This window comes from Nicotiana tomentosiformis, chromosome 2 (genome assembly GCF_000390325.3).
Source record: "Nicotiana tomentosiformis chromosome 2, ASM39032v3, whole genome shotgun sequence".
Lineage (NCBI taxonomy): Eukaryota > Viridiplantae > Streptophyta > Magnoliopsida > Solanales > Solanaceae > Nicotiana > Nicotiana tomentosiformis.
In genome coordinates, this window is record NC_090813.1 from 98,689,123 (window position 1) to 98,713,124 (window position 24,002).

Consider the following 24,002-nt stretch of genomic DNA (forward strand, 5'->3'; position numbering starts at 1 on the left):
GGTCGCATAATGCACCGTAGAACTCCCTCCACAAAAACCCAAGAGGGATTATGCGACCGATATGCGGTCGCATAATCGACCGCAAAACGGACCTCAAGTTGGCCAAACTTACTACTTCACTCTGCGGCCATTATGCGGTCTGCAGAGTGATTATTCGGCCGCATAATGGGCCGCATAAACGCGCTTTTCTGCCAAATATTTTTCTTTACTTTTCGGTACATTGTTCAACCCAAAAAGTCCAAACCGCGGCGAGCAAGCTCGCCATGAAGATCTTATACCATCCTCAAACACGTAAGCCTACTCCGGCACCACGAAAACCTTGAATTCACTTGCGAAAATTACGTGGGTTTACACTGAAATACTTCAAAATTTTGCAGGGTGTTACATTCTCCCCCGCTTAGGATCATTCTTCCTCGAATGAGGGTCAAAATCCGTCATTAGCATTCAGTGTGGTTCAACTGTTGGTTCACACACATCAGTAGTTTCAAAATTTGGCTAACTCCTTAAATTTCCAAAAAAAAAAATCGCCAGAGTCTCCCCTGTAACTGGGCCTATCCACCTGCTAGAGCAACACCAAAATAATTCCTAACAACACATCCGCAACTTGACAAAACATCATCATGTATAACAACATCACTAATCTCATCATTACAGGTATTATACTATCAAGAGTGGTATCTGGACATGAGCTGCACATATTTAAATTATAACACACAGAAGTACCTTTCAAATCACAATCATTTAACTATACATTCAAGTGGGAACATTTTATTTCCTTTAACACGTTTTTTTCCTCCATGTGGTATGCTCAACTTACACATTTCGCCATAACATATTAGCGGACACAATCTCAACTCCCGGACTTTTCTAACACGAATAGCAAATAGTTGCTCCTCACAATCCCATTATTCCTTATCTTCACCTTATTAGACATAGACATATGAAACACCGGGTACACGAAGAACAATAATAGGGAAACATCATACTCATAGTTTTGCTTATTTCCTTTCAAAATTTTATAAGGCCTAATATGACTTCACATACTTTACCTTTATTGACAATTCACATAGCATCCTCATGCAGAAAATATTTAGAATAACCCATTTAATTTTATTCAACTCTAAATCTCCACGCCGAACACCCAAACTAAACCTTTGGCAACTTTCAACAATTTCTCTAAGATGTGTTAGCTTGACTATGACCATAAAATTTCCTATCCCATATATTTGATCATAGGATGATGCTTCTTGTTTGGCATGCCTGAACCTACAATACTCGATAGATTTGCTACAAACAGGAACAACGAGGTTCGAGATTTCGCTGGAAATATTCAAGAATCCATCAACGTACTGAGCACGACATTTCAGGAGGTTATATCCTAAGAGACATGAAGGTCACTACCAATAGCGCTGACATGGTGATTCGTTGTGGTGACACTATCGGTTCAACACACGAGTCATAGAGTTGCCTAGTAGGCATAGATAATGTAGGGATCAGGTTCATGATTAGGAGATTTAAATAAATGAGTCATTTTAGACATGTGGCATATGAGAGGCATGGTTTGGAGGATAAAGACATTAGCGTCAGTTATTCTTGGAATACTATGAGCCAGGAAAAGGACAACAACAATTGTTTCATTCCATACATGCCTTGTTTGGCAATAGTAAGCCTTAAAGAGAGATAACACTTATGTGACACCAGTCGCCTCTTGGTATGTAGGGAAAAATCAGTTTAACTCGAAATGAGAATATTCTAGCACCCTGAATATGATATGGGTTTCAAGATACACAAAGTTGCATTACACTCTTAACAGTAACTAGCACAAGGAATCTATGCCACAAGCTTACGAGGATGAAAAGAAGTTGAACACTTGTGAGATTATTATCATTCCCACAACTTAACCTTTGCCAATATTTGATCCTATGTGAGAGTACTAGAGATATGATGAGTTTGTCTTTCAATTCAATATGCTCATCATAAGGCTGTTCAACTTTCAATCTCACACAAGTGGAATCATATAACTAGGACATCTTAATATTGGATGAAATCATGTATTAGTTAGAGAGAATGAACACTTTGCCGTGAGCTAGACATGTTTTTGCCATAACAACTCTCAAGTTGCCACATCAGGCCAATTCATGGGCAACCATAATACTGAGAACAAGGTGAGTTACTCACTGAGGCATGATCTAGGTGGACATGAAAGTCATACTGAGATGGGTAAACAACAAGACCTCCCTGTGACAAATTTGTGATAAATCTCAAGTTGCTCAAAAACTTTTATGCGGATAAGTGGCCCCTTTCAATTGGCATGTACGCATATGATAAGTGCTAAGATATACTCTCATGTTACTAGACAATGAAAAGGATTCATGATTCTATTCATAAAGGAGTAAAATAATTGTTCCAACCATAGAAGTCACATATACCAGAGAGAAAAATAGTGACTCAAGAAGGATCTCAGCACTAGGCTGCTTTCCATTGGATATCATACCGCATAGGTAAATATTACGGTGATGCATGTATAGGCACAAATGAGCAGCTGTTATCCATTTGAATCAAAAGGTTCTGTACGAAATTCATCAGGTATTGTCCCTTGTTGAGAATTTAGGGAAGCAGTAGGAAGTATTAACCTAGGGTTATAACGCAATTCAGGGAACCCATTATAGAACTCAATTTCTCAAGAGGTTGTAAATATAAGAAATTGTGATAAAAAGGCTTCACGAATATTGTGCCTCGTTCTAAGAGTAGATACAGAGAACGACTCATAAAGTTATTTCGGTTCTATCCCAACTTCCATAGTAACATAAGAGGTGACATATGATAAAGTGGAACCGGGATCAATAAGAACATACACATCATGAGATCGGGCACTCAATATACCTGTAACCACATCTGGAGAAGCCTCAAACTTTTGACGTCTCCTCATAGCATAAAATTTGTTGGGCCCTCCCGAGCTCTGAATACCACCCCTAGCTATTCCACGCCCTGCAGGCGTTATAGTGCCTCTATCTGGGGGAGGCGTTGTGGATGTAGAAGCTACAGAACTGGCTGGCTGTGCCATACCCTTGCCCATGCTCTGGCGAGACAAATACAATCTCTTTGAAAGTGGCCCATCATACCACACTTGTAGCATACTTTTGTACCATAGTGACACACTCTTGGATGGCATCTCCCACACTTCGCACAACGGGGATGAGGTCCGCTGAACTGACTCGTCTCACTGACCTGATATTTACCCTTTTTGCATACATCATAAGCATACCCCTTATCCTTCCTCCAAGCTTCCAATGCAGGATTAACAATTCCAGCACCGGATTGCTGTGTGGGCCTTTGGAATTGCCCAAAGATACCACCTCTAGCGTGCTGCTAAGCATACTCACAACACGATACCAAATGTTCCTCCCCGCATGATGGACATAACTGGATGGGTGTACCCAACCTAGGGCATTTCCTCTTCTTGTGCCCCTTCTTTCCATAACCATAACATATTTCAAGGGTCATCCAACATGTTCCTAAGTGTCACTTCTTGCAAATCACACAATCTGGTTCATTAGCACCAACAACCTTCTTTCGTTTCCTAGATTCTCTCACCACTCGATCTGGTGGTGCGGTGACAGTGGTAGGAATAAGGACACTTCCCTTAGCAACAAGTTCTTCCAACCCCTCCACGCCCCCCCACGGCTCGACGCATTCTCCCAACGAACTCTTGTGTAATCTCCCCCAGATTCAATGGAGCGGTCACTCCTTCCTCGTTGTTTTGAACTCGTGGATTACTCATCTGAAAAATATCATGAGACATACTGAGGAAATTATCTTCCTATCTTGAGCTCTATCACACGATTCTGGAGTATCAAAGAAGTGTGAAATTCCTAAATGTCCAAGTAGCCTCCTCATTATAGATGTGGTCGACAACACACTGATAAGAATGACTCTACTAGACACGGATCCGAGACATCCTAGGACACTTTAAAACCTTAGGCTCTGATACCAAGTTTGTCACGCCCCAAACTCAGGGAGCGCAACCGGCGCTCAACCGAGAGAACCCGGCCGAGCAAGCCTATTAGACTTACTTCTACCCAAACTCATCCATGAATAAAGAAGAGATGTACTCCATTAGTCAATCACTGAAAAGATTTTATTAACAACTTCCTTTTCATTCCCATTAGTAGCTTCATTCATAATTTCCAAAATATTACGAGTTTATAGAATTAATAAAAAATATAATTTCCATGTACCAACATTTCTAGTTCAATTCCCAACATCAACCATAACCCACAACCTGTCTACGGAGCATCTACATACAATAGAAGAGTAATATGAAAATGCCGTCAACAAAGCCCCGGTTATACCTTAAAATATTGTACATGAGAAACAAAAGATACATGACCCCGAAATGAAGTGGGGCTCACCAAATTAGCTGAAAAGAGTGTACTACTACCACTGATCAATGCCGCTTGCTGAAGAACCACCTGCATCCATTAAAGATGCAGTGCCCCCGGCAAAAGGGACGTTAGTACTGTCGAATAGCACTAGTATGTATAGCTAAAAATCCTTTTTCAAAATAGAATGCCCATATAAGAAAAGGCAACAAATAGAAACAACAAGTCATAATCAACAATATCCAAACGTCAAGTTAAAATATAATAATTTTCAAAATACGAACTTCATATATAAATTTGGTTGGGAGATCATTAGCACCGATATACCACCGTCTTTGTTAGCACGGAGTTCGATCACGCTCGATCGGCTAGGCCATCTCCCCACAAACAATGTGGTTTGACATGTGATGCGAAAGAAAGTTGTTACCAAGAGTAGTACCACCATATGCGCAATATGGCGTCTGATCTCCACCCGGTCAGCTAGGCCGCTTTCCCACATATGCCGTGCGGGTTGACTTTTTCAATCCACAAAGATTCCAGTTTCATCCCAATTAAGGGGAATAATATCATAATCCACCCCGACACCGGCACGTGTAGTTTCAGGTGTGGGCCTTATGATCCATCCTTCCTCGGTATTGCTAATGATGCTCCCAAAAATAGTTTTGATTTGATTTGCAAACAGAAATATCATACATACAATTGTACTCACCTCAACATATTTCACATTGTATGAATTCTCATTAGTATTTCCAGTCATTCACAACGACAATATTTCCTTGGCTCATTAGGCCATTCACAAAATTCTTTATTCCTGGCACGATGGCCGTATTTCATATTCTACACTGTCACCTTTTTCAATTTCAAAGATCACCATCAAGTATCAACATATAGGATATTTTAGAAATCATATACTTCAAATCTATTTGAAATGGAAACTTCAAACACAAATGGTTTCTTCCCAAAGAATGAAGCATACCAATCAACAATAGAAACACACATGAAAAATTATAAACAGTCAATACACCATTTACTCTTGCAATACTCTCCCCCAGAAATGACAATGTACAATTTCAATACATGAGTATATAGAACTCGAATCACACTGGATATATTTATAAATTAAAACATTAGATAAAGCATCCACTAATGGGCATAAATTTAGTACAAAAGCTTTTAGACAATTCTATCTTTCATTGAAACACGACTCAAAGCCATAACCTTTTAATACGTAACCCACACTTTGAAACTTACATAAACATTATGGAATTCAATTCCAAGAGAGAAAGTTTAGCCAACATACCTCAATCGCGCTTCTTTAGACTCTACAATTATCCGGAACCCTTAGCAACCTCAATCTATTTTATCAATATACAAATTGAACCCAAAATTAGGAAAACGTTCATGGTTCTAGTTCACTTTTTATTTTTCCCACACTCTTTATCACATGCATGCAAGATGAACCACCCTCGTACCCATGAAGTATCATACTAATACCCCATTATAACTATGTTTGATATTAAGAGGTGGGGTGATGAAGCCTTACCTTTTAGGGTGAAGAATTTTGGTGCTCTACTTCAATATTTCCAAGGCTTTGAGTGATGGTTGAAGATCAATTGATGAAAATTAGGCCCTCCCTCTAGAACACCCTCTCTATCATACTAGAAATATCAGAAATGAGCTTCAAAATAGACTAAGGGGTTGTTTTAACGGAATGGGGGTCGGGTTTTAAATTAAGAAAATGGGTGCCCCGGCACAGGTCTGCGGTCGCATATGCGACCGCATAATAGTTATGCGGTCCGCAAAGTGACCGCAGAAATGGCTCTCAGGGGCCTGAACTTTCGGCCCAGGTATGCGACCATTTGCGGTCCGCATACTCATTCTGCGGTCGCATAATGCACCGCAGAACTCCCTCCTTGGCCAAATTTACTGCTTCACTCTGCGGCCATTATGCGGTCCGCAGAGTGATTATGCGGCCGGATAATGGGCCGCATAAATGTGCTTTTCCGCCAAATATTTTTTTTTATTTTCTGGTGCATTGTTCAACTCAAAAAGTCTGAACCACGGCTCGCAAGCTCGCTGCGAAGATCTTATACCATCCTCAAACACGTAAGCCTACTCCGGCACCACGAAACCTTGAATTCACTTGCGAAAATTATGGGGCTTTACACTAAAATACTTCAAAATTTTTCGGGGTGTTACAATATGCTGCTTGTTTATGTCAAACATTGCTTTTCATTCCACAAAAGTTCGTCATACATTTTGTCATTTTCATTGTACATAGGGTTATGAAGAAACATAAAATATACGTTGATAACTAACTAGACTAAGAAGGAAATTACAATGATTAGTACCAATACAACAACTAAAGTTACAATGTTCTTCACCCCTCTCCCTATGTAGCCGATCTCTCTCTCTCTAGTTCTTGATAACAACCCTGACATCACTTATTTATAGTGATCTGGAAGAGGTGGGTCAAACTACCTAAAAATATTGCAACAATTTCTTCGACCATAATTTGAGCACTCATAAAACCTTATTACTGGATTTATTAGCTTCCAAGTGATGCAAAACTTAGATTCAACTTCACAATGATAAAATATACGACTTTCCGTCATTTTCATGGTCTGGAAAAAGAAAAAAGAAAAAAAATTAGGAATGAAGCTTCAGATTTTACAAACTGAAGGAATGGAGCTTCAGATTTTTAAAAATGTAGGAGTAAGATATTTTAGAATGAATGAATAAGAACCCACTTAAATACAAGGTATTTTGTACCGTTGGGCGTTGGTAAGATGACTTTCATACTCTTGTGCATCGTGTTCCTCACGCAACCTGTTGATTAAAACTAGAGGTGGCAAAATGGTTAAAAGAAAATAGTTATCCACCCATATTATCCATTAAAAAATGGGTTGGATAATGAACTTTTTAAAAACTGGTCGAATATGGATAAGAACCATATTATCCACTTAGAAAATGGTTAACCAAATGGATAACCAATGGATAACTAATGTGTTTAACTTTTACATTTGTAAAGCCTCAAATTGGGGGTTCCTCAAGTTTTGGGAGACTAGAAATTCTCCTATAAGTGATCATATTCAAGAAGTTATGGATAATATGGATATCCATATTATTCGCCGGATAATTTATTTTTTATCCGTCTCAAATACGGATCGGGTCGGATAATTTATTCGTTTTTTGAATTACCCTAACGCCACATGAGCAGGTCAACAGTCAAATGTGTTTATTAATTAAAGGAAAAAATGAGTTCAAGTTTTCAAATAGAAAAGTTGAAAGTTCGTATATCGGCTTTTAAATACCCTACAAGTTTACATGACAAGGAAGCCATTACGCCAATAAAATAAAACGAGGAACTACGAAACTGGACCGACCTAGTTGGACTGGATCATTTTAGTCAAGCCCGTTTATATCCACCGATCATTCATATTTCTAACCCGTACCCCTCGAAAAGGTAACCCCACAAAAAGAGAAAAGTAGTAGAAATATAAAGCTGTGAATTCAAGAGAGGAAAGAGGCAGAGGCGAATTCGTGGGGATTAATTTTGCTTCTTTGGGTAATGAGAGTTGATTCTACACCTGCTTCAAAGCGTCAGAGATTCATAACCGTTGATCCAATGGAGTTGGAATCAGCTAAGGTATTCCTCTCAATCTCTTTCTTCTACTGTTTTTTTCAATTTCTGGGTTTTACCATATGGTTCAATTGAACCTCTTGTTTGTACCAATCTTGCCCAACCCTGTTAATTTCATGGTGAGTAAAGAGGCGATTCCTTTCTTGATTTCTTATAAAGAAACTTTTTAAAAAAAAAAAAAAAAAAATCTTTTAAAAAAGTTTGTATAAAGACTTACTCCAGTTGAAGCAATATTTCCTTTAAAATCTAAACTTAAAAAGGTGCCAGTTGTATCTGTTGTAGTTAGCTTACTTGGACATGTTGCTATAACCGAGCTGCTTCTTGTTAACCTTTAAACCAGTTTACATACATTCAATTGTTGAGTTGATGAGAATTGAGAAGTGTAGCTAGAACTTAGAATATCAGTAGATGCAAATTATATGATCTTTTGGCGCTCTCTTTTTCCGTGCACGAATGGCATACATTCGTGAAATCCATGCATAATTGGCAATAAAGACATGATATATATATATATATATATATATATATATGATCCGCCACATCATCATGCCACGTAGGTGCCATTTGGCATATATTAATGCCATGTGGAAGCTTACATAGGAGGAAGGCTAGCATTTGTGAGGTGATTGTAGATAAGTATGGACATTTAGATCCCTATGGATATGCTAGGAAAGTCCTTGGAATATTCTAGACTTGTAGAGAATTCTAGAGAAAGCCCTTATCTTGTAAATATTAAGTACTTGTGTACAGAGGCGGAGCCAGGATTTGAAGCTTATGGGTTCAGAATTCTAGCTGTTTTAAGTTACTGGGTTCTAAAATAATAATTTGTACATATTGCATGAATTTCACAAAACAAATACAGAGTCTGCACAAAAGATACTGGTTCGGCCGAGCCCGTAAGCAGAGGACTAGCTCCTCCCCTGGTTACAACAACAACAACAACAACATACCCAATATTATCTCACACCGTGGGGTCGGGAGGGTAATGTGTACGCAGACCTTACCCCTACCTTGCGAGGATAGAGAGGCTGTTTCCAATAGACTCTCGGCTCAGGAAAGTATAAGCACCATATTAATGAAAATATAGACAAGAAGGGACAGTAACAAAAAGCCATATAAAAGAAGGATAAAACAACAAGATAATAAGGTGGTCAACAATGAAAGAAAATAACAGAAACCTACTACCAACAGAAAGCGAGACTGCGTGCCAATACTACTGTTATGAAAACTCTGGACTACCTACTCTACTACCCTAATCCTCGACCTCTATACCTTCCTATCAAGGGTCATGCCCTCGGTCAGCTGAAGTTGCGCCATGTCTTGCCTAATCACCTCTCCCCACTTCTTCTTTGGCCTACCTCTACCTCTCCGTAGGCCCTCCAATGTCAACCTCTCACACCTCCTCGCCGGGGCGTTTGTGCTCCTCCTCCTCACATGACCAAACCACCTAAGCCGCGCTTCCCGCATCTTGTCCTCAATAGGGGCCACACCCACCTTGTCGCGAATAACCTCATTTCTGATCCTATCTAACCTGGTGTGCCCGCACATCCATCTCAACATCCTCATCTCTGCTACCTTCATCTTCTGGACATGAGCGATCTTGATTGGCCAACACTCAGCCCCATACAACATCGTTGGTCTGACCACCACTCTGTAGAACTTACCCTTAAGTTTCGGTGGCACCTTTTTGTCACACAAAACACCGGAAGCGAGTCTCCATTTCATCCATCCCGCCCCAATACGATGTGTGACATCTTCATCAATCTCCCCATCCCCCTGAATAATAGACCCAAGGTACTTAAAACTCCCTCTCCTAGGGATGACCTGCGAGTCCAGCCTCACCTCTCCTTCCCCTTCTTGAGTCTCGCCACTGAATTTACACTCCAAGTATTCTGTCTTGGTCCTGCTCATCTTGAAACCATTAGATTCCAAGGTCTGCCTCCATACCTCTAATTGCGCATTCACACCGTCTCGCGTCTCGTCAATCAATACAATATCATCTACAAATAACATGCACCACGACACCTACTCTTGGATGTGGCGCGTCAGTACGTCCATCACTAGAGCAAACAAAAAAGGCTGAGTGCCGACCCCTGATGCAACCCCATCATAACCGGAAAATGGTCCGAGTCCCTACCCATCGTCCTCACTCGGGTCTTTACTCCATCATACATGTCCTTAATCAACCTAACGTAGGCAACAAGTACACCTCTAGCTTCCAAACATCTCCACAAAACCTCTCTCGGAACTTTATCGTACGCCTTTTCTAAGTCGATGAACACCATATGTAAGTCCTTCTTTCTTTCCCTATACTGCTCCATCAATCTCCTAACAAGGTGGATGACTTCTGTAGTCGAACGCCCCGACATAAAACCCAAACTGGTTCTCGGAAATAGACACACTCCTCTTCATCCTTAGCTCTACCACTCTCTCCAGACTTTCATAGTATGGCTAAGTAGCTTGATACCCCGATAGTTATTGCAATTTTGGATATCACCCTTGTTCTTGTATATAGGAACCATCGTGCTCCACCTCCACTCTTCGGGCATCTTCTTCGTTCTAAAAATGACATTAAATATCCTGGTGAGCCACTCCAAGCCTGCCTTACCCGCACTCTTCCAAAACTCCACCGGAATTTCATCCGGCCCGGTCGCTTTGCCCCTTCTCATCTTACATATAGCCCCCTCAACTTCATCAACTCTAATCCGCCTACAATACCCAAAGTCACAACGACTCCCGGATAGTTCCAAATCACCCAGTATAATGCTCCTGTCACCCACTCCAAGCCTGCCTTACCCGCACTCTTCCACAACTCCACCGGAATTTCATCCGGCCCAGTCGCTTTGCCCCTTCTCATCTTACGCATAGCCCCCTCAACTTCATCAACTCTAATCCGCCTATAATACCCAAAGTCACAAAGACTCCCGGATAGTTCCAAATCACCCAATACAATGCTTCGGTCCCCCTCCTCGTTCAAGAGACTATGGAAGTAGGTATGCCATCTCCGACGGATAAGCCCCTCATCCAACAAAACTCTACCTTCTTCGTCCTTGATGCACTTTACTTGGTCCAAGTCACGCGCCTTCCTTTCTCGCGCCTTGGCTAACCTGAACAACCTCTTATCCCCGCCTCGGCCCTCGAGTTCCTCATACAAACGACTAAAAGATGCAGTCTTGGCCGCCGTAACTGCTAGCTTTGCCTCTTTCTTAGCCAACTTATAATGCTCCCTACTCGCTCTCTTCTCCTCCTCGTCTACACTTTCCACTAGCTCCAGATACGCTGCTTTCTTGGTTTCCACTTTTCCTTGCACCTCTCCATTCCACCACCAGTCTCCCCTGTGACCACCAGAGTAACCCTTTGAGACCCCTAATACCTCTTCTCGGCTTCCCTAATGCACTGCGCAGTCGTGGTCCACATAACGCTTGTGTCCCTACTACTGCTCCAAGCCCCCATAGTCACCAGCTTGACCCCCAATTCCTGCGCTTTAGTTTCCGTCAAGGCTTCCCACTTGATCCTATGTTGACTATATATTGCCCTCTTCCTTCTCTTCCTCGTGATCTCAAGGTCCATGACCAGGAGCCTAGGTTCTCACTCGTGATGACCTTGCAATCCGTGCAAAGTCCTCTATCGGACTTCCTGCAGAGTAAATAATCAATCTGAGTCTCGGCCACCGAACTCCGGAAGGTGACCAAGTGCTCCCTCTTCTTCGGGAAACTCGAGTTTGCTATCACCAAATCCAATGCTCTAGCAAAGTCCAGCAGAGACGTTCCTCCTCTGTTTCTATCTCCAAAACCAAAGCCACCATGCACATCATCATACCCCCCGACGTCGCTCCAATATGGCCGCTGAAATCTCCTCCTATAAAAAGCTTTTCGGTATGCGGGATACCACGCACCATCTCATTCAAATCCTTCCAGAAACGCCTCTTGATTTCCTCATCCAAGCCTGCTTGGGGTGCGTACGCACTGATTATGTTCAAAGTAAAACCTCCAACAACTAGCTTAATAGTCTTCAGCCTGTCATTCACCCTCCTAACCTCCACCACTAGTTCACAGAGGTCCTTATCAACCAAGATACCTACCCTGTTCCTGTCCCCCACCCTCCCAGAATACCAAAGTTTGAAACTGCCCACATCCCGCGCCTTATCTCCTACCCACCTAGTCTCCTGTACACAAGCTATATTAATCTTCATTTTCTCGAGAATCTTCGCTAACTCTACAGATTTTCCAGTCAAAGTTCCTATGTTTCAAGACCCCACTCTCAGCCTAGTAGCTCCCTTATCCCTCTTACCCCCCCTTCCCCACGCTGACACCCCCGGGGACAAGACCTTACCTTACCATCGTTCACCAAAGCCACTATAATCTAGGAGTCACTACTAGATTTACACACTAGCCCCTAGGAGACTAGTATATAAAGGGGGCAATTCCTTTGTAATTCATCAAGCAAAACAATCAAGTTCTCTCTAATACAAAAGCTTCCTTTGGCAATTCTCCTGTGTTCAAACATTCCTTAGCGATCTTGAGTGTAGTAAGGCTGACTTGACATAGCAAGAACGTGAGCAAATTGTGCAAAATCGTGAGCGAGTTGTCAAGTGCCGCACGTGTACTTAGTCAAAGACTAAGGACGTGACAACGTGGTATCAGAGCTGTGGTGTACCTCTTAGAGATCGCCGCGCTGTGGCGGTCGAAAGTGTGCTGACATAGAGAAGGGGCTATGCAAGATTGAGACGTAGGAGCAGTTCAAGAAGGAGTTGAAGAAGCAATTCTACTCGGTGAATGTGGTGTATGAAGCTAGGCGGAAGCTAAGGGAGCTCCGACAGACGGCCACAGTTCGAGAGTATGTGCGCGAGTTCACTACCTTAATGCTGCAAATCCCGTCATTGTCCGAGGAAGATTCCCTCTTCTACTTCATGGATGGGTTGGAAAATTGGGCAAAACAGGAGTTAAGAAGACATGAAATAGCCAACGTGGACGAGGCCATAGCGGTAGTCGAGTTGCTCATTGACTTCAAGATGGAGCCTGCCATCTTCAAAGAAGGTAACGCCGAGAGGGGTGGAGGAGATCATGACAAGGACAACGAGAAAGGCAAAGCCGAGGTATACAAGGTTAATGGCAAGGGGCCATCCCATAACGGACAGGGGTCCAAGAGAAACGGCAAGGGGCCGGATAGCGAGTACGTGCCTAAGGGAGGGTGCTACTTCTGTAAAGGATCACATCCGGCAAGTGAATGTCCAGAGTTGGGGAAGCTTGCAACAATAATAGGGAACTTTGCTCAGGCACACAAGGGCGACACAGGAGGGACCGCCTGCATTGGGGGGATGCGCTGGAATCTAAGCCGAAAGTAGGAGATTTCAAAGCCTATCTTGGCACCATGCAAATGGAGCATGGTGGTAACAAGAAATGTTGGGCGGACATAGTTGAAGGGGATGGCGAGTTACAAAGTGATAGCACGCTAACGGACTTAGGCGATGCACCAAGCACAAGGGTCAAGTTTGCTAGCAAGGCTGGAACCATGGAGGGCAGCCAAATAGGGAGCGGAAGCATGGACCCGATGCTTGAGAAACTGCTAGACTTGGCCGAGTCACAGAGAGATTCTGGTCAAGAGCAAGGAGAGGTATCAGATGAGTGGGGGATCAAGGCCATCATTGCTAGCCGTCCAAAGTACAAACGGGACAAGAAGAAAGGTGACAAGTACCTTATGAGTTGTGACATGGGAAGGCGAACCGCTCCATGGAGCATCATGGCCAATGGACAAAAATCTTTGGCGACATCAAGGCGAGGTGCGCGCGTACCTGTCGATGCTTTGTGCCGAGGGCGGCACAAAATTGGATGGGGGAGTGTCATGGCCGGCAATATCATCATGCCACATAGGTTCCACTTGTCATATATTTTTACCATGTGAAAAGCTTACATATGAAATAGACTAGCACATGTAGGAAGGTTTTAGAGAAATATGGAGATTTCTCATGGAAAATCTTAGAACTCTATAGAATTGCTAGGAAAATCCTTAGAAGATTCTAGCTATCTATAGAATTCTAGAGAAAAGACTTGTAAATAATAAGGGACTTGTGTAATAATTTTTATTTACACACTAGCCCCTAGGAGACTAGTATATAAAGGGGATATTCATTTGTAATTCACCAAGCAAACAATTCAAATTCTCTCTAATACAGAGCTTCCTTTGGCAAATTTCTCGTGTTCTTTCTACCATTCCCTTAGCGATCGTGAGCGAGTTGTCAAGTGCCACATGTGTACTTAGTTCAAGACTAAGGACGTGATATATATATACTAGTTTCTAAACACGTGCGTTGCACGTGTATTCCAAATAATATTTAAAGAGTTTAGCAATTAGATTTGGGTAAGAAAATAAAAGAATAAATTAAACATGCTGAAATCTTCTAACAAAACTAAGTAATGAGTGCGAACAATCCATGAAATCACTTCTTAATTAAAAGAAAAAAAAGCAAAAGGAGATGGCTGTATAATAATTCAAATTAATATTGTGTCATGATTAGTTCTCTCAAACAAGATCACTACATAAGATAATATGAAGAACAATTTCACATTCCTACTCCATATTACATAGAATTGGCTAAAGATAAATGAATGCTAACTTTGACGCTTACAAGAAATGAAAAGAAAATAAAGTTACTATTTGTTTTTAACTTTTCCAACAGAAGAAACAAGACTACAATGACTTTAAAATAGTTTCAAATACCTTTATGTTGTTGTGTCCCACCAACGTTATCTCCTAGTGATTTGGTCAGAGTCTAAGAAGCTGAAAAGTTTTGCAAAAAATTCACCTAGCTCCTAATGATTCCAATTAAGCTGAAAGGTTTTGGCAAGAGTGAGTTTTATCAGCAGGCTTTGATATAGTAAAACCGGAAGAAAATAAGCCTTTTAATGGTAACGCTTATAGATATCATTGATCACAATTTAAATAACTATCGAATACTGCAACAGATAAAATAATTCTTCGCTATTTATTACGTTTTCATTCTTTGGGATACAAAAAGGCATATGGACTTTATGATGTAATATGAATTTTGTAATCAGACCATTACCCTTTATTTGATAAAGCAACTGAACTTCCACGTATGACTCTTTTACCTTTATTAATGAGATGTTTCATGTTTGAATTTGACAAGAAAACCAAAAGCTAAATTGACATTAAAAGCTGGCCAAGTAAATATATTGCACATTTGTGGTCATCAACGGTTTCCCACGTTCTTTTTTTCAGATTTTACTTTTACTTTTTGGTTATTTTTATTTAAAAAAAGTTTTATTATCTTGATAGAATGTATATTAAGAATTAATTTAGAATGCATAAAAACTTGAAAGGTCAAGATAAGAGAAAATAAAAAAGATAGACTATGGAGACAGTTAAAATTAGCTCTAACATATACATGTATTGCAGCTAATTGAAGAGACTCTAACACCATTATTATAGTGCTTAATAATTACTATTTATTATGCAATATCTTTATATTTTAGTTATTTTATTAGAATGTAAAGTTTACTTTTTTGTACAAAGTTTTATGTAGAGTTGTATTTGATTGAAAGAAAAAATTGTCACTCATTTTTTAATGGGCATTTTCGTAATCTAACTTTAACTTTAGGGGCTTTCCACGTATAATATTATATAATAATATGATATATATATATATATATATATAAAATATAGGGAGCTCCTAGTACTTTTTATTTATATTTGTGTGTAATATTGGTATGAGATGAACTAAAGCGACATGGTCAGTGATGATTTATATAGCTGACCACTGTTTAAGTTGGGATTGAGGTAGTGGCATTGCTGTAATTTGTATCGCTGGCTTCCCTTTCGGGTTTTGCCGTACTTAGTCTCATTCTTTAGAAGTGCCTTACAATAATTGTCATGCTATTGCGGATTGTTACTTAGCTTATGTTTCAAATATCTATTTCTTAATTCCAAGTTTTGCTCTTATTACTGGGAGAGTTGCTACCATTACATAGATACATCTTGAACAGTTTCATGCAGATCTTCAATTTGGTACTTTCATAGGGTTTAGAGCATAGTATTGAGTAGAATTTCTAAAATGGAAGAGCAGAAAGTCTTTGGATGAAGTCTAAGACGAGAAAATATTAACAACAAAAACAAACGTAGTGAAATCCCACATGTGGGGTTAAGGGAGGATAGTATGTGTACGGTCCTTACCCCTACCTTGAGAAAGTAGAGAGGCTGTTTCCGGTAGACCCTCGACTCAAAAAAAATACAAAGGTAAAGAGGATAAAAAGGCTTAGGAAAGGTAAAAAGCAAGGAATTACCTAAAGCAACAATACCAGCAAAGCAATCAGAAAACCAAAGCCCAAGAACCAACAGGTAATAACATAAATCTGTAATAACATAAATCTGAGAACAAGAAATACAAGTCTAGCGCTAAATAGTGCACTAAAACTACCGGTATGAACACGGTAGACGCTCGACTACCTAACCTTCTACCCTAATTCTCGATTTTCTCACCTTCCTAGCAAGGGCCATATCCTCAATAAACTGGAGCATCGCCATGTCTTGCTTAATCAACTCTCTCAATACTTCTTCGGCCTACCCTTACCTCTCCTTAGGCCCTCCAAGACCAACCTCTCACACCTCCTTACTGGGGCATCAACGCCTCTCCTCGTCACATGTCCGAACTATCTAAGTCTCGCTTCCCGCATTTTGTCCTGCACAGGGGCCACTCCTACCTTATCCCGAATAACTTCATTCCTATTCCTATCTACCATGGTGTGTTTGCACATCCATCTCAATATCGTATCAGTTGAAAATTCCAATAAATTTCAATTTAATTTAAGTAGAAAATTCTCTTTCTTCCTCCGTTCATACGTATTTCATACATTCCAGATATGGAGTTGGGTAAAATTTTATGTGATTCGGTAAACAAAATAGAAATGCCATCATTGCTAGATCATTTATCTAATCTATCTAATTAGATGAAGAATGAACCAATAGTGGTATTTTTTGATAAATGGAAAATTAAAAATGCTCAGGGATGGAAATGAGGGACTGCCACCTTCATCTTCTGGACATGAGAGTTCTTCACTGGTCAACACTCAGCCTCATGCAACATAGTTGGTTTTAATAATTCAAATGCGGTAATCCTTCTCAAAAAAAAATAATAATTCAAATGCAGTAAAGGAGTTCAAGGATTATTGTGATTTATTTCCTCTTATTGAAGGCTCGTGCAAGTATAGCATTAGAACAAAAGAATAAGGAAATAGTTTCATCCTGGGAAATATTCGTAGACTTCAATAACTGAGAGCACCCAAAATGAGCTTTAAAAAAAGGCTCATAGACTAAACGAATGATTTAACTCGTTAAGGGAAAACAGAGACTGCAGAGGTGTTTGTAGGCCATAAAACAGTTAAGGTACTGGCTTCAGACATTTGTAACAGCTCGATTTGTAGCTAGCAGGAAAACATATTAAGGTTTAAAAAAAAAATACACTGCTCAGGGTGAAGAGCATGGATCGGCACTTATTTAAAATTATTGAACTTACAGAATAATGAAACATAGTGAATCTAACTTCATCTGTAAAGGTAAAGAATATTAAACAAATCATAAACAAAAAGCTCCCAAAATAGGTTCTAGTGTCTGATGAGTAAAATTAGCTATTCTCCTTGAGTAAATTCTTTTGGCTTTACTTCAGTTACTCCCTCAGAAGCTAAATCCGCGGAAAGCTCTGTCTGTTACTCCAGCACGGAAATACTCTTTTCGGGTAATGGATTGTAACTTTTCTGTTTTGCTGGGTAAATTCAGGCGAAGCTTGCAGCTGCAAAAGAAAAGTTTGGACGTGAAATCCGTGTGTTTGAAATATCAACAGCTTCTTCAACGCCTTCTGATGTTTCCAGCACTGGTACTTCCTGCTTGATATAGACAGCATCACTGATACAACTTCCTAAACATGATTTTATTGTCTATTTTTCATATATGCTCATTTTATTTTGTCGTGACCCTTTCTAATCGTCTTGTGCAGTGTCAGAGGAGCCAGAAGGCTTCTATGAGTTCACACCAGAGGATTATTATCGACTTTTGGCAACAAAAAAAGAAGGTGAGATACTCAGATTAAAAATGCTTTAAGTATTTGCTAAATTGGGATTCCTAGTTGACCTCCAATAGAAAAAGTAAGAAAATTGTCAATTAGTATTCTGTGGAATTAATTGACAAATGCTCTAAAACTTTCAATGGTTCTTTCCATTCCCTCTGGCTATTCTTGTAATCTTGTTTATTTACTATAGGTCTGCGGAAAAGTATATAGGTGTTTGGTTATTTTTTGATGCTGCGCATTCTAACTGGTATGATGAAATTTTTCGACAGATAAGCATTTGAAGACAAAGAAACTTCGCGAGGCAGAACAAGCTGCACGCAGAGCAAGGATAACTAAGGTTTCAGATCCTTCTCTCCAGAAGATCTTTTCACTTGTGTCAAGTATGCATATTTTTGGTGTTAGTCGTTCGGTAAATTAAGTTTTCATCAGTATTGGTAAAGGCATGCTTGAACTCTGAAGCTAGGTGCAGCTGAGGCTGAACGCTTCATCTTGCTTGGGCAGTTCTTTAGTGCCTAAATAAGGCTCTAAGGTGTATGCCTCATTGTTGGCTCTCTTGAAGGGGGGGACGATAAACAATAAATATAGCTGGCAAAATGATATACTAAAGGTTTAGAAAATGTTATGAATGAATATGACAGCAAATAGGAAGAAAATTAAAAATTTTGCTTAAGAAAACTAGTCAGAAAGATTGAATTAAAGCTTAAAACTGCAATTTACATTTGCATTAGAAGTTTAAAAGAATTTTTGACCTTAATTGACATGATTTGGTATTCTTATGTTTCACTTAATTGCAGATGTTTTTTTCAAATTTCTTTGTACATACAACTTCTTGTCCTTATATTGATTTTTCTTCATCATTCATATGTCTTTTTTTTGGTTTTCTTTCTTCATTTGCACCTTTCTTTGGGGCATTGGCTTTGCGCTTACAAGTCACAGGGGACCTTGACACTTTTCAACACCTTTGCGTTTGACATTGTTGGTTTTCATATCACATGCTGGTCTATGTTGTTCAGGCTGTAATCAGAGTACGCTTTCCGGATAATTATACATTGGAGGCCACTTTTCATCCATCAGAGACAATCCAGAGCTTATTTGACCTCCTTATGAAAGTGATTGCTCATCCTGAACTGCCTTTCTATATCTGTAAGAGTATCCTAAACAGTTGATACATTTTACTTTTCCTATATATTGCTCACGTGAGCAGTTTATAATAGCGTTGCGTTGCTGAAGATGGATGCTTGTCCATAATTTCAGATACTACTCCTCCGAAGAAGCAAATAAAAGATGTATCTCAGGATTTCTATTCTGCTGGATTTATTCCTGGTGCTATTGTCTATTTCTCTTACGATCTACCCAAAGGTTAGTGCAAACTATTTACTGTCTGAATCCTCTGCTCTTTCGTAACTTTAGTCTTTGAAAATCTCTATTATATTTGGGCATAGAACCTGCAACAACTTGCATACTTAATATACTTCAGCGGTGATTTAATGATGTTTAATGTTTTCGGTGATCCTTCTAAGAAACATTGCAACGGGGAGGTGTGAGGGACTACAGTATCTTTAGCTTTAAGAGAATCTTTCTCCTTGAGCCAATCATGACGAATACACTTTATCTTTGAGAAGAAAATCATAACAAATTCACGTCTAGTTAGTACTTGTCCTTTTAGATGGAAGGTTTACATTTGTTAATCAATAACCTGCTATGCCATCTCTTTTCATCATTGGAACCCTGTATCTCATATCTGATTGAAAGCTGTCAGCATTTAATTTCTAAGAATAACTATCATCACTCGTCTTCCTTAGCTCTTTATAGGGCGTGTTATGTAAATCCTCGGCTGTAATATCATTAGCAGGACCCTCTTAATGCTGGTTTTCATCAATAAGAGTTGTACTTACAAGATAAACGAAAAACAAAAACCAAGGTCTTCGTCGCCCAGCTCCCTAAATGCTAATATACATACTCTTTTCGCCTACTTATTTACGTCGTTTCTTATCTTATTTATGATTGGTAAAACACCTAAGCAGGTATATGTACTCTTACCAATGAATGCACATAAGACACCACAAATATTTGGTTTACGTCAACAGGCACTTGCCTTGCTAGATCATGGCTGTCCATTTGGAAATGGGAGGCTAGAGATCGCTGTGTGCTCGCATTGATTTGAGATCAAGCAAACACTTCTGTGAGAGAGAAGCAAAAGGAGTTCCTCCCAACAGTCTCTGTCTCTCTTTGAGCTTCCCTTGTGGCTTTAGGCTGCTTTAGGCTTTTAATATGCTTTCTTATTTCCAAACACTTCTTGCGCACACAATAAGTAGACAAGGTAGCTATGCTTGGTAAGTGCAAGAGCTAGCTCGATGATGGCGACAATATTTTGCAAGGCTGAACTTGGTTTCTGCCCAGAGAGCAGTTCGGAGAAGCGAGCATTGCAAAGTATACAAGAATGTGACACATGGCTCTACAATGACCACTTCAATTAGATTCTTTTTTCAGATTTTGGAGGGGATTCTCTTTTTGCCAAAATGGATTTCTTTGGGGGCTGATTTTGGTACAAGGGATAATGAAGCAGGAGAACTTTGTTGATCAGCAATGGTGGTTGGTGGGAGTTGCTAGAGGTAGAAGGTTTTAGGTTGGGTGACAGGATTATCTTCTCTCTTTCTTCTCCTTTCTCTATGGTTGGGGGTGGAGGTTTGCTATATGTCGCATGGCTAAGATTTGTTCTTCCGTATTTTATTTTTTTTTTGGCAAAATACATAGTTTACCCATTGACGTTGCACCCAAATCCCTCTTACATACCTCTCCATCACGGGCAACCTTTTACACACCCAACCTTTATAGAGTGTGTCTAAGACACACCACTTTGCCCACGTGGTCAATGCGTATCTTTACCATCAAATGAAGCTCGTGAATTAGAGAATTTTTGTATCAGATGTCAATTTTTTAGGTTTTTTTTTTAAAATTTTAAATAGGGTCATCTTCTTCCTTGTTTAAAAATCACCAAACCTACCATGGCTGCTCCTTGACACTTAGACCCACTTCTCTCCACCCGATCTACTCTTCTCAAATAGATCTACCAAGATTTTTCATATCCCTTCTTGTTGATCATTAGTCTTTAGTTTTGTAGATTTTTTTGTTAAGAAATTATAATTAGAATTCAACAATTAAAACTCTTCGTAGCTCCACCAACCATTAAAGCTTGGCTCAAGCGTATGTACAGAAAATTCTTTTCTTTTCTAGAAAAGCTTAGCTTGAGCTTTTGTCGTGGCTAAGTTAAAATTTTCGAAAGGGTGGATTTTTCGAAAATATCCCCAGCCATTAAAGCTTACCTCAAGCTTTTGCAGATAAGCATATTCTTTAAATTTGTTAATGGGTAAATTTACAAATAATTAAATTGTAAAATTCTTAATCTTCTTCGCTAAGAAATGCACATTCCTCTTTATTATTACTATTTACTACCTCGCTGCTTCAGTTGTGGAAATCGAAAGAGCACGAACAGAAATTGAAAGCATGGTGATGGCAGTTATGGTGGATAGGATGAAGAAGATATGGATATAATTGTAATTTTGTGTGCTATCTTTTTATTATTAGTCAGTGACACGTGTCACGACTTTATTGGCGCGTGACAATACACATGCTTTGAAAATCTTGTGAAGAAAAAAGTGGTGTGTCTTAGACACACTCGACAAAGGTTGGGTGTGTAAAAGGTTGCCCGTGGTGGAGAGATGTGTAACAGGGATTTGGATGCAAGGTCGATGGGTAAACTATGTATTTTGCCTTTATTTTTTGATAAATAAGATTTGTTCTTCCATATTGATGCTCTTGGGAAACTCCAGAATCAAAGGTTAAGTGTAACTAGTAAATTTTGGCATTCTTTTCTCCAATATGTCTTAGTCCATGGAGATGGACAACATGGTTTTAAGTAACTTGGGCACGTCATATATTTAGTAGAGGTACGTGTAAGCATTCATGTAGACACATTCAGTTTTTATCATATCTTAATTTTGAAGGATCTGCACAAAAGTACCATACTGAGATTATCCTATCAGATATTTTAGTACGTCAAGGCAATGAGAAGTCCATTAATGTGAATCCCTTCTCGATATCCACTGCTGGATGTTCATCTTCTGTTTCGTTTGGTACATATGCCCAGTTCTAATGAATCTTCTGCTGACGTCTTTTGTGTTTTAATTAGAGTTTTGTTCGTTCATGTGCGGCCTCACCTCTCTTAAGATTATTTTTATTCAAATTAATCTTATGTCTTATCTTATTCTCAGGTGATGATGGTGCTGCAGCATCAGGACCTTACCTTCAAGAAGAGGTCATGTCTTTGCAAGGATTGGATTCTATGATAGAGATGGAGCCTGGTGAACCTAGCAGAGATGAACCTCCCAAAACCAACCCCCCTACTTCAGTACCAGATCAAAAGCCTGGTGATAAGAAGAAGATTAAGCCAAAGTGGTTGAAACTGTGATATCGTTGATTTCAAGGTTATGCTATAGTCTACTCTAATCCGTGTTATTTGTAATCGTTGCTGGTTCTGTGATCAGTTTGTCACTAGAGGCGAAAACAAATGTACATGGTCCTCTTTGCTTCAACTTTCTGGAGTTGTACGCCACAAGAGGAGGTTGGAATTTGGAAATATGTTCCTCATCTAAATAATGGTTTCCCTTGATCCTTGATTCAATTGGCATATAGGTTGAAAATGAGCTTTTAGATATTTCTTTACTGGACCTGTCAATATATTCTCAAATATTGAAAATGATAGAACTTGACTGTAAAGTGTAAACACTATGGTCCCTTCCATTACTGAATATGAAAACTGGTTTCATGGATAACCAAATAAGTATAAAAGTTTTACCATCTATTGCTAAATTTGAGCTTCTGCTACTTGCTTCATCCCTCTAGCAAGAAAGAATTAGTGAAACTTGATTTTAGTTAATCAACTGTTAGATAGTGGTTGAAGATTTGATTGCCTGACCCTGACGTTCAAAGTCAAGTGGACATAAATAGGAGAAAAAAAGGAAAGAAAGACTGGTTTAGAACTTAGAAGACATTTCCAGTTTCAGAAATGACAATTCATGGTCTCCACTCATCAGAAAATGAGAAAAAAGAGAGGAGGAAATGGCAAAGAATTTCGGCCTTGTTAATGACAACTAGTAGTAATTCTGGACAACTTGTTATAAAAAGAAAAATTCCACAAAAGCTCCTAAATAGTATAAGAAAAGAATTCCATAGTCTGTCTCTCTCGGTCAAAATAAGCAGCCTCTATCATGCTCATAGTATATAGCAAATAAAGATTTATTTTGACTCGTGGAGATTGGAGAATAAAATCAGCTTCGTAGTATAACAAAATGTCACCAGATCTGCCTCATTCTATTGTTGGGCTAGCAAATGAAATGAAATCTCCCTCAGGCTACAGAAAAGTTGGTGACCTACATGTGACATCAATTATGTTACGCGACACCTTAGATTTCTTGGAAGGGTGACGTAAGGTTAAGCAACGGACAGTCCGTGTAGTCACTATCCGCCAACTGGAGTCCCCTCCGTACGCTAGACGAGATTGTCAGTTCCGTACGGGAAAACCTATGTCAAGAGCAATTGAGAGAACAGAAAAGAGAATTGAGAATGAAAGAAAACTTGATTGCATTAATGAAAGCTATTACAGAAAAGCAACACGGTGTCGAGGGGGAGAGACACCAGTACAGCGAATTGTTTGCTTGCTAGAAAGTTTGATTGCTTGATCCCCTAATAGTACTTAAAAAAAATAAACCAAAGTTACAAGACCTGACATAACTAAGCTAGAGAGACTAATGGAAATACATTAAGTAAAACTACTCTATATTTACAAAAGAAATGACTTAGATTCCTTCAAAGCAGAAGCAGGTTTGTTGGCAGCAACCTT

General features: G+C 39.6%; 1 protein-coding gene across 1 annotated transcript; it reads left to right on the plus strand.

Moving 5' to 3' along the window:
• Nucleotides 1-7,844: 7,844 nt before the first annotated feature.
• On the plus strand, nt 7,845-22,779 carry LOC104097151 (plant UBX domain-containing protein 1). The gene is made up of 7 exons (XM_009603677.4): nt 7,845-8,031; nt 17,815-17,911; nt 18,032-18,106; nt 18,373-18,440; nt 19,117-19,246; nt 19,358-19,462; nt 22,375-22,779. Exons 1-7 carry the CDS (start codon nt 7,954-7,956, stop codon nt 22,569-22,571), a joined length of 750 nt encoding a protein of 249 aa, XP_009601972.1. The 5' UTR covers nt 7,845-7,953; the 3' UTR covers nt 22,572-22,779.
• Nucleotides 22,780-24,002: the final 1,223 nt, after the last annotated feature.

Bases quoted from the DNA above. Each gene is read 5' to 3' on its own strand.
- LOC104097151 (XM_009603677.4), top strand. From the start codon at position 7,954: ATGAGAGTTGATTCTACACCTGCTTCAAAGCGTCAGAGATTCATAACC. The intron at 18,107-18,372 runs GTGAGATACTCA...ATTTTTCGACAG, and splicing joins TTTGGCAACAAAAAAAGAAG to ATAAGCATTTGAAGACAAAG. The intron at 18,441-19,116 runs GTTTCAGATCCT...TATGTTGTTCAG, and splicing joins GCAGAGCAAGGATAACTAAG to GCTGTAATCAGAGTACGCTT.